At 41.6% G+C, this 11,016-nt stretch overlaps 1 protein-coding gene across 1 annotated transcript; it reads left to right on the plus strand.

The window, feature by feature from the left end:
• Nucleotides 1–4,443: 4,443 nt before the first annotated feature.
• Nucleotides 4,444–10,949, plus strand: LOC115135638 (peroxiredoxin-5, mitochondrial-like). Its single transcript, XM_029670537.2, has 6 exons — nt 4,444–4,645; nt 7,749–7,883; nt 8,039–8,170; nt 10,330–10,368; nt 10,446–10,510; nt 10,667–10,949. Exons 1-6 carry the CDS (start codon nt 4,553–4,555, stop codon nt 10,773–10,775), a joined length of 573 nt encoding a protein of 190 aa, XP_029526397.1. The 5' UTR covers nt 4,444–4,552; the 3' UTR covers nt 10,776–10,949.
• Nucleotides 10,950–11,016: the final 67 nt, after the last annotated feature.

Here is an 11,016-nt window from a genome sequence, read left to right on the forward strand (position 1 = left end):
CAAGATGTGATATCCCTCCTATTAGCTTGGGCTAATGTTCCTATAAATTCAGTAAGGCCAGCAGGCTAGTCTTTTTTTTTTTTTTGAATTACAAATGTTTTATTGGTATGTAACGGTTAATAAAGTTGTATTGTCAATTTTGTTTTGTATTTAAACACCACTTTAAACGTGTACATGACACTGCAACAAAATTTCCCCATGGGGACAATAAAGTAAGTAAGACGACACAACAGTAGTAGACTTGATTACCAACGATGACGAGACAGCCTACAGGGAGGAGGTGAGGGCTCTGGGAGTGTGGTGCCTGGAAAACAACGTCTCACTCAACGTCAACAAAATAAAGGAGATGATCGTGGACTTCAGGAAACAGCAGAGGGTGCACCCCCCCCCCCCCCCCCCCCCTTATCTACATCGACGGGACAGCAGCGGAGAAGGTGGAAAGCTTCAAGTTCATTGGTGTACACATCACTGACAAACTGAAATGGACCACCCACACTGTGGTGAAGAAGGCGCAACAGAGCCTCTTCAAACTCAGGAGGCTAAAGAAATGTGGCTTGTTACCTAAAACCCTCACAAACGTTTACAGATGCACAATTGAAAGCATCCTGTCAGGCTGTATCGCTGCCTGGAACGGCAACTGCACCGCCCGCAACCGCAAAGCTCCCCAGAGGGCAGTGAGGTCTGCCCAACGCATTACTGGGGCAAACTACCCGCCCTCCAGGACACAGGATGATGATGTCACAGGATGGCCGAAAAGATCAGCAAGGACATCAACAACTACTCACCCCACTATCATCCAGAAGGCGAGGTCAGTACAGGTGCATCAAAGCTGGGACAGAGACTCAAAAAACAGCTTATATCTCAAAGCCATCAGACTGTTAAACAGCCATCACTAACACATTAGAGGCTACTGCCTATGGGCATAGACTAGAAACCACTGGCCACTTTAAGGAATGGAACACTAGTCACATTAATAATGTTTACATACCTGGCATTAGTCATCTCATATGTATATACTGTATTCTATGCTATTCTACGGAATCTTAGTCACTTAATGTTTACATATCTTGCCTTACTCATCTCATATGTACAGTGGGGCAAAAAAGTATTTAGTCAACCACCAATTGTGCAAGTTCTCCCACTTAAAAATATGAGAGAGGCCTGTAATTTTCCTCATAGGTACCACAAGTGGACTACAATCAGGTGTACTTAGGTGTCTGGTTAGACTGTAAACTCTCCTTCCAGACCCATATCAAACATCTCCAATCCAAAGTTAAATCTAGAATTGGCTTCCTATTTCGCAACAAAGCATCCTTCACTCATGCTGCCAAACATACCCTTGTAAAACTGACCATCCTACCAATCCTCGACTTTGGCGATGCCATTTACAAAATAGCCTCCAATACCCTACTCAACAAATTGGATGCAGTCTATCACAGTGCAATCCGTTTTGTCACCAAAGCCCCATATACTACCCACCATTGCGACCTGTACGCTCTCGTTGGCTGGCCCTCGCTTCATACTCGTCGCCAAACCCACTGGCTCCATGTCATCTACAAGACCCTGCTAGGTAAAGTCCCCCCTTATCTCAGCTCGCTGGTCACCATAGCATCTCCCACCTGTAGCACACGCTCCAACAGGTATATCTCTCTAGTCACCCCCAAAACCAATTCTTTCTTTGGCCGCCTCTCCTTCCAGTTCTCTGCTGCCAATGACTGGAACGAACTACAAAAATCTCTGAAACTGGAAACACTTATCTCCCTCACTAGCTTTAAGCACTAACTGTCAGAGCAGCTCACAGATTACTGCACCTGTACATAGCCCACCTATAATTTAGCCCAAACAACTACCTCTTTCCCAACTGTATTTTATTTATTTATTTATTTTGCTCCTTTGCACCCCATTATTTTTATTTCTACTTTGCACATTCTTCCATTGCAAAACTACCATTCCAGTGTTTTACTTGCTATATTGTATTTACTTTGCCACCATGGCCTTTTTTGCCTTTACCTCCCTTCTCACCTCATTTGCTCACATCGTATATAGACTTGTTTATACTGTATTATTGACTGTATGTTTGTTTTACTCCATGTGTTGTTGTATCTGTCAAACTGCTTTGCTTTATCTTGGCCAGGTCGCAATTGTAAATGAGAACTTGTTCTCAACTTGCCTACCTGGTTAAATAAAGGTGAAAAAAATAATAATAAAAATTGTAAACCTCCACAAGTCTGGTTCATCCTTGGGAGCAATTTCCAAATGCCTGAAGGTACTACGTTCATCTGTACAAAGAATAGTACGCAAGTATAAACACCATGGGACCACGCAGCCGTCATACCGCTCAGGAAGGAAACTTGTTCTGTCTACTAGAGATTAACTTACTTTGGTGTGAAAAGGGCAAATAAATCCCAGAACAACAGCAAAGGACCTTCGGAAGATGCTAGAGGAAACCGGTACAAAAGTATCTGTATCCACAGTAAAACGAGTCCTATATCGACATAACATGAAAGGCCGCTCAGCAAGGAAGAAGCCACTGCTCCAAAATCGACATAAAAAAAGCCAGACTACGGTTGCAACTGCACATGGGGACAAAGATTGTAATTTTGGAGAAATGTCCACTGGTCTGATGAAACAATAATAGAACTGTTTGGCCATAATGACCATTGTTATGTTTGTAGGAAAAAGGGGGACGCCTGCAAGTCGAAGGACACCATCCCAACCGTGAAGCACGAGGGTGGCAGCATCATGTTGTGGGGGTGCTTTGCTGCAGGAGGGAATGGTGCACTTCACAAAATAGATGACATCATGAGGGAGGAACATTATGTGGATATTGAAGTAACATCTCAAGACATCTGTCAGGAAGTTAAAGCTTGGTTGCGAATGGGTCTTCCAAATGAACAATGACCCCAAGCATACTTCCAAAGTTGTGGCAAAATGGCTGAAGGACAACAAAGTCAAGGTATTGGAGTGGACATCACAAAGCCCTGACCTCAATACCATAGAACATTTGTGGGCAGAACTGAAAAAAAACGTGTGCGAGCAAGGAGGCCTACAAACCTGAATCAGTTACACCAGCTCTGTCAGAAGGAATGGGCCAAAATTCACCCAACTTATTGTGGGAAGCTTGTGGAAGGCTACCCGTTAAAGTTAAACTATTTAAAGGCAATGCTACCAAATACTAATTGAGTGTATGTAAATGTCTGACCCACTGGGAATGTGACGAAAGAAATAAAAGCTGAAATAAATCATTCTTAAAATAAAGTGGTGATCCTAACTGACCTAAAACAGGGGATTTTTTACTTGGATAAATGTCAGGAATTGTGAAAAACTGAGTTGAAATGTCTTTGGCTAAGGTGTATGTAAACTTCTGACTTCAACTGTATATAGTCTTATATGTATATAGTCTTAAATGTTGTGTAATTTGTTAGATATTACTTGTTAGATATTTCCTCACTGTCGGAGAGTGTTAGCCATCCGAGCTAAAAATCAAGGCATTTTTTCACTAACACCAATGAAACCGAAATATGTGCAATGGTTAAGTCTCTCGGGTTTGATTGGTTGGATCAGAGAGGACCCTGCTGAGACTGTCCTCTCATTGGAACGCTGGAAGAAGTGCAACAGATTTTGCTTCCCCTTTGCAGTGCTTTAATGACATTTAGTTCTGCATTTTAAAAAGGTATAATGGAAAGGCGGATAGCTCGTCAGTTGTCCAACTGAACGCATTCAACTGAGATGTGTCTTCCGCATTTAACCCAACCCATCAGAATCGGTATAATTTGTAATGATCCTATAAATATAATTTATCAATGTGTTAAGTGATTCATATGTAATGTAAGGTTTAGTGTAGTATTTATATGTGCTTGTTTCAATTTCATGAAATAAAAATAGTTAAATGGGTAAAACAGTGCATAGCGGTTGAAAAGGTAGTGTCAGGTTCCTGCCAGGTGGAGAGGCGGAAGATTTTAGTAAATTCCTTGCAACCAGACAGACGCTCGAGTTAAACCTGAGGTAATATCGAAGATTTGTTATAACTAAACCAAGATAGACCACAGCCTGTCGTTTCCAACGGGAACAAATGAGTCATAGTGGGCAGAACAATCTATGAGTTTGGCAGAGCCAAGCAAGAGTTAGCGAGATCCTATTGGCCCGTTCTAGTGACATCCCGTTGGGGAACGACTACTTAAAACGTTGACAAAGGGAAAAGTCTACAAAACTCAGTGCACTCTGTTAATAACAGAATTCTCGTTTAGGGGAAATAAAATCGAGATCAAATATTTCATCGATGACAACATTTGCAGAATATCGGCCATCTTCTTCCATATTCTCCCCCTGCCGGCCACTGGGCTTCCTCTACTACCATATTTGGCAGTGAGTGGAAACGCCAAGCGGATGATTCACATTTATACATCCGGTGAATATCTGCCTCATTGTTCTATCTGTGGTAACATTTGTAAGCCAATTTTTGTGACAGCCACACTGAATTTGCGGCAGCCAGCCAGTCTGTCCTCTGCTACCACTCGAACAACGTTAAAGGGGCTCGTCTCAACATAGGCCAATGATTTCCAGCTCAGCATTCCTCAAAGGGACTCGTGCGGTCCAGTGCTTCAGACCGTTACACACCACACTCATTGCCAACATGCCTATCAAGGTAAGAAATGCCGTCAGAAAAATGTTTGATCTAAACATAACGCTCCTTCATGACCTTGACTGCAAACTCTTTTTTTTATTTTTTAAACACGTGATTCTTCTATTTATTCTCATTGTTGTCCATGATGCAAACATCCTCCATGTTCAAGCCGCATTATCTAACGTTACTCGATGGCCATAGTGCCCTGATGATGGATGGGCAAAGCATGATCGACTGGTGCAATTCAATCAGTGAGCACGGTTACATGCACACGCAAACGAACTATAATCTGACTAAAACGTTTGACATGCTTTGCAAGAATACCATTTTCCTTAATAATCATGTTTACATGACACATCTGAAATAAGGCTAAAGTTAGCTGATGAGACGTTTTAATACATTCAGAAAATCGCCAAGCCAAATAAAAATTATACTACACAGTGACCATGTTATTTTTCCGAAGTCTATTTGACTTTGAGTTCGGACATATAGTTTTCACATACACTTTATATAAAATGCATATACTTTCCTAACTCACTTCACTTGAGCATAATACCCACCAGATGCATGCGTTTTGTTTTTACATATGTCTAGCCCGAATTTAACCGTACTTGACGCACATGCGCTTCGCTTTTCAACTAGCTAGCAAAGCGGAAGAGTGCGGCCCAACTCGGCGGAAAATCTATTTCTCTTCAGCAGGTAGCGTTTTTTCATTTCGCCCACCAAGCAAGGAGTTTTTGTATGGAGGTCAATGAGTTTCAGTTTGGTTTAAAAAACAAACATTTATTGCTTATTTGCTACATGAGATTTATTTGATGAAAGTCTATTCGATAATGCCTAAGTTAAAAGTGTACTTATATAAGTAGGACACGTGACATCTTGGCAACTTTGAGAAAAAAAACACTTTATAGGAGTTGCCTCAATGGCTATGCATATTCATAATGAGGCAAGTAGCATAGGATCTTTTCCATCGAATTACATGCGGTTGATGTCAACAACCCTCATCGAATATTCAAAAAATGATTACAGTAATGAGATGTATCCACCAATCCAAACAAGGGATGCTGTACTCCCATTAAGTGTCTTGTCAGTATATCTATAATCTTTGAAGCTAGCAAGTTGGAGTCTGTGTGTACTTCCGTTTGTGCCACGGTGAAGCCAACACATGACTTGTTGAAAATATTGAACACAAGCAGTACGTACACAGAACGAGGCTTCATGCCTTATGTCCACCAGATGCATCGAACTCTGCGTTCCAGTGGAAGTCATTCATTATCAATGGAGCAGTCCGCAAAGCTGCGTTGGGGGGGACCGCATGGGGCTGGGGTGTGTTCTGTGTACCTCATGCGTTCAATGTTTTCAACTCGTGCGTTGCTTTAATGTGTGGGGGTACAAACCGAAGTACAGACCCCAACTAGCTAGTTGAAAAGCGAAGCACATCCTCGTCAAGTATGGAAAATGCGGGCTAGACATCCGGCAAAACGCATATGCATCTGGTAAGCCTCGTTCACATTACTACTAAAAGCGTTCCGTTGCACTGGATGTCATGCATTTCAATGATGACGTCCACAACGGAGTGTAAACACAACGCCCCTTTGCGGTTGAATGCTCCATTGCGAGACGGATGATGTTGCATACTTTGAAATTGTTCAAATTTTGCATCTTCAGTCCAGCCAGAGTCCGTCGAAGAACCGGAAGTTACCAAAGTACAGAAGAAGATGAAAATATGTGGTTTTCGGTGATGGGTTTTATGGGATAGCTAGCAACTTGGAAACAATGACCCATTCCTATAAGTGAGTACTATTTTAATAGTAATGTTAAAATACGTTGGCTGTTAATCTAATTATATTATATAACTGTTGCCTCCCGTTTAAATTTATTGTGATGGTAATGGCGTTTGTTTTTGATTATTATTAGGTGGAGGTCGCTAGCTACAATGGTATCTTCAGCCTAGCTTTTAGCTAGCTAGCTGCTCTGCAGCACAAGCTAGCTTGATTTGCTATGAAATAAAAACAGTTGAGGAAAATGTTACTAAACAAAACATGTTTTATTATCACCTGAAACAATATATTTATCATGTCTTGAATGAAAAGGTCATATTTGTCAATCTCCCAAAATAAATGCTTTCTCTGACGAGAGGCAGTTGCAGTGTGTTCAGTGTGGTGCATACGTTGGCTTTATCGAACGTATGCGTCAAACTGTATGCGTAGACGGCTTGACAGAAATGGTAGCAGAAGGTGAATGTTGCATACATATCCAGATGATGCTGCATACTATTTTGCGCAGTGGCGGACGGTGTGTTTGAAGTTTAAGACTCTGAAGATGATGTATGGGCGTATTGAAATGTGTCACGGTGTAAACAGGGCATCAGCGGGTGGCTGGGACATGCACACATCAAATCCCCCGCGGGAACTCAGATTAATAGTGTTTTCATTGTCCTAATAATTTGAAAGATTGCTCAGAAAACCAGATGTTTTTATCGGTGTATGTTTACTTTGATTTTGACTTTACACCGATTTAGATAACTAATGACTAATGCCATACTCAGCCTTCAGTTTAATATTTTAACTATTAGTGTGAATGTAAACATACTCAGTCTACCTTTTTTTTATAGGTGCAAGATTAGATAACCGGATGGGGCAGGTTTGGAAACGGTTACCACATCATTTGTAGGGAATCAGATCTGATATATAAAGGCATATGGCACGAAATCAGCTTTTCTACTTACCACTTTAGACCCCTGTCCTTAGATTTTTCCCAACATGCCATTTTTATTTGTGTTAATATAGCTGAGTCAGTGGTAGACATACCAACACTGTGCATGACTGAGCCAGCTGCTGTTACTGAGTGCCCCGGAGAGGACTCTGCTTTTGGCTCTACACATTCAGCAAAGTCACGATGCTCCAGTAGTAACTTTTCAAGGCCATTGTGGTGCCAAAATGTCCATAACCACTCCCTGCAGGTCCAATACATTATTCAAATGTTGCTATACAGAGTAAAGTTCCAAATTCAATATCTGTGACTAATGGAATGGGGGTTGCAGAACCGAATAAGATTTTTTATTTTTCATGTATAACTTGATTGACCATCAACAGTGTTTGACTGAATGCTTCACACTCACTAGGTTGGAGAAAAACTTCCGGCAGTGGAGGTTCATGAGAATGAGCCAGGCAATAAGGTGTCAATGGACCAACTCTTCAAGGGGAAGAAGGGAGTTCTCTTTGCTGTGCCAGGAGCTTTCACGCCTGGGTGCTCCAAGGTAACCTCCTTTCAGATCATCCTCATTTCAATGAATTTACCTGGATGTGCATTCCTCTTTATTATTTTTTAAAGGTTTGTTCACTATGTACGTTCTGCATGCATCATCTGAAACCACTGTTTCACCGCAAGTCCTTTCTTGCTCTTATCCCTCAGACTCACCTTCCAGGGTTTGTGGAGCAGGCAGCAGCGCTGAAGAGCAAGGGTGTGCAGGAGGTCGCCTGCATCTCCATTAACGACGCTTTCGTTATGGCTGCCTGGGGGAAGGAGCATGGAGCAGGTGGCAAGGTGCAGAATGCTGTTTGAAATTAACAAGCTGATACCTTGACCTTCAGCCTTCTGAATTGTCTGTTCTTGTAGTCTAAATAGTGCATTATTCAGTCCTGGGCTGAATATCTCCCTTCTGTTATTCTGGTCTCCGGGAAATCTTAGTCATCTGGTTGCAAGTCTTTGTCCTAAGTAATCAATCTGCAGTTGCTACATAAATGTTTACTTTTAATTGAATTATATGTACCCAGTGATTATTGAATATAAATGACAAATGCTTCATGAGCTTATTTCTACTGTCCTATACTATCAGAACCCCATATATAACCTCTTCTTACTCCATTGTTGATAAACAATGTAATTGTAAACAAACACTCTAGGCTAAAAACTTGATTAAAACTATAATTTTGAGCTCATAGATGGCCTTGCATCCATAGCTGTCTAGGAATTTGAATGGTTACATTTCCCAAGCCCCGTCCCTCAGCAGTTTACCAAAAACAGTGGCGGGGTGTACGGCTTTGATGTTTTAACCTCAGATTGCCTCTTTAACATTCATTGGAAATATCTTCTTTCCCAGAGACATTATTACAACAAGCCCAGAACTGGTTAAATTATAGTACCAGTCAAAAGTTTGGACACACCTACTCATTCAAGGGTTTTTATTTGGACTATTTTCTACATTGTAGAATAATAGAAGACATCACAACTATGAAATCATGTAGTAACTAAAAAAAAAGTTAAACAAATCAAAATATTTTTTAGATTCTTCAAAGTAGACACCCTTTGCCTTGATGACAGCTTTGCACATGTGCTGAGCACTTGTTGGCTGCTTTTCCTTCACTATGCAGTCCAAACCATCTCAATTGGGTTGAGGTCAGGTGATTGTGGAGGCCAGGTTACCTGATGCAGCACTCGTCACTCTCCTTGGTCAAATAGCCCTTACATGGCCTGGAGATGTGTTTTGGGTCATTGTCCTGTTGAAAACCAAATAATAGTCCCACTAAGCGCAAACTAGATGGGATGGTGTATCGCTGCAGAATGCTGTGGTAGCCATGCTGGTTAAGTGTGCCTTGAATTCTAAATCAATCACGACAGGGTCACCAGCAAAGCACCATCACACCACCGCCTCCATGCTTCACGGTGGGAACCACACATGCAGAGTAGGTGAACGGATTATCTCCGCATCTCACAAAGACAGGGCGGTTGGAACCAAAAATCTCATATTTGGACTCCTTACACCAAAGGACAGATTTCCACTGGTCTAATGTTCATTGCGCATGTTTCTTGGTTCAAGCCAGTCTTCTTATTGGTATACTTTAGTGGTTTCTTTGCAGTAATTCACCCATGAAGGCCTGATTTCACGCAGTTTCCTCTAAACAGTTGTCTGTTACTTGAACTCTGAAGCAATTATTTGGGCTGGTAACTAATGAACTTATCTTCAGCAGCAGAGGTAACTCTGGGTCTTCCTTTCCTGTGGCGGTCCGCACGAGAGCCAGTTTCATAGTGCTAGACGGGTTTTGTGACTGCACTTGGAAGTTCTTCGAAATTGTCCGGATTGACTCGTTTATCTTTGCTTAGTTGAAGTGTTGCCATTATATGGACTTGACCTTTAACCAAATAGGACTATCTTCTGTATACCACCCCTACCATGTCACAACTGATTGGCTCAAATGAACAAAATTCCACAAATTATCAAGGCATTCCAGGTGACTACCTCATGAAGCTGGTTGAGAGAATGCCAAGCTGTCAAGGCAAATATTTTGATGTTTATTACAATGTAGAACATATTCCAGTTTTTTTTTTACTGAATAAGTGTGTCCAAAACTTTGACTGGTACTGTATATTGACATCTTTCAGTCTAGGCATGTTCTTGAACATGTTGCATCTCATGTTAGGCCGGGAATCAATCCAACTTTCAAAGGCAGTATTACGTTTGCGAAGATTGCATTCAAGGTAAAAGCTGCAGACGTCGGTTCAATTGGAAATGACCTTTTAATTAATTGCCATGAACGCTACGGCTTGGTTTCGGATTGAATCCCGGCCCTAATCTGCACAGGAGTGGATATAAAACATGTATGCAAGCATGAAATGAATATACCGTTTGTAGTTTATTCATAACATACAGCTAGTGTACCCAATTTATACTTGCATGTGTGGTGTCTACGGCCTGTCTTTTGCAGGTGCGAATGCTGGCTGATCCTACTGGCGCATTCACTAAGGTCAGATACGTCTTCAAAGCCTTTATTTACTTAGTGTACACTTTGTACACCGAATGTAACCCCCATTTTATTTACAGGCAGTGGACCTGTTGCTAGACAACGATCAGATTGTTGCTGTGCTTGGAAACAAGCGCTCCCAGAGGTGAGGTCTTTTCCCCTATATCAGTGTTAACTTGCTGCAACAGACTGTAGAGTGGGTCACAGTTAACACTTCTGTTTAGTCTCAACATTTGGATTTCACACTGCAAAAAGCATAATCAACCCCAATAAAGTAATTCATATGCCTTATGTCCCTCAGGTACGCTATGTTGGTGGAAGATGGCGTTGTAAAGAATATCAATGTGGAGCCTGACGGTACTGGTCTGACATGCAGCCTGGCCTCTAATATGCTCTCTGAGCTGGTGTAGGCCTGTTGGGACTAGCTCACTCCAACCAGACAGAAGTCTAACCTTAAGTTACAATGCACTGTCATACTACTTTACCTGACCCTTGTCACATGCCTGTGAAGATAGATGTGGTTTAATGGACAGACATTGTATTGTTCATAAACTGTGATTAAAGCAAAACATGTAGACTGCAAAGATGTTCAAGTTTTTTTCCACCTGCTTGGGAACTTTCTGGATGATGGCATGGCAGTCCAACTTGATG

The sequence above is a fragment of the Oncorhynchus nerka genome, linkage group LG10 (assembly GCF_034236695.1).
Source record: "Oncorhynchus nerka isolate Pitt River linkage group LG10, Oner_Uvic_2.0, whole genome shotgun sequence".
Classification (NCBI taxonomy): domain Eukaryota; kingdom Metazoa; phylum Chordata; class Actinopteri; order Salmoniformes; family Salmonidae; genus Oncorhynchus; species Oncorhynchus nerka.

Excerpts from the sequence above, each read along its gene's own strand:
- LOC115135638 (XM_029670537.2), top strand. The coding sequence starts at position 4,553 with ATGATTTCCAGCTCAGCATTCCTCAAAGGGACTCGTGCGGTCCAGTGC. Across the intron at positions 4,646-7,748 it reads TTGCCAACATGCCTATCAAG|GTTGGAGAAAAACTTCCGGC; the intron begins GTAAGAAATGCC and ends CACACTCACTAG. Across the intron at positions 10,511-10,666 it reads GGAAACAAGCGCTCCCAGAG|GTACGCTATGTTGGTGGAAG; the intron begins GTGAGGTCTTTT and ends TATGTCCCTCAG.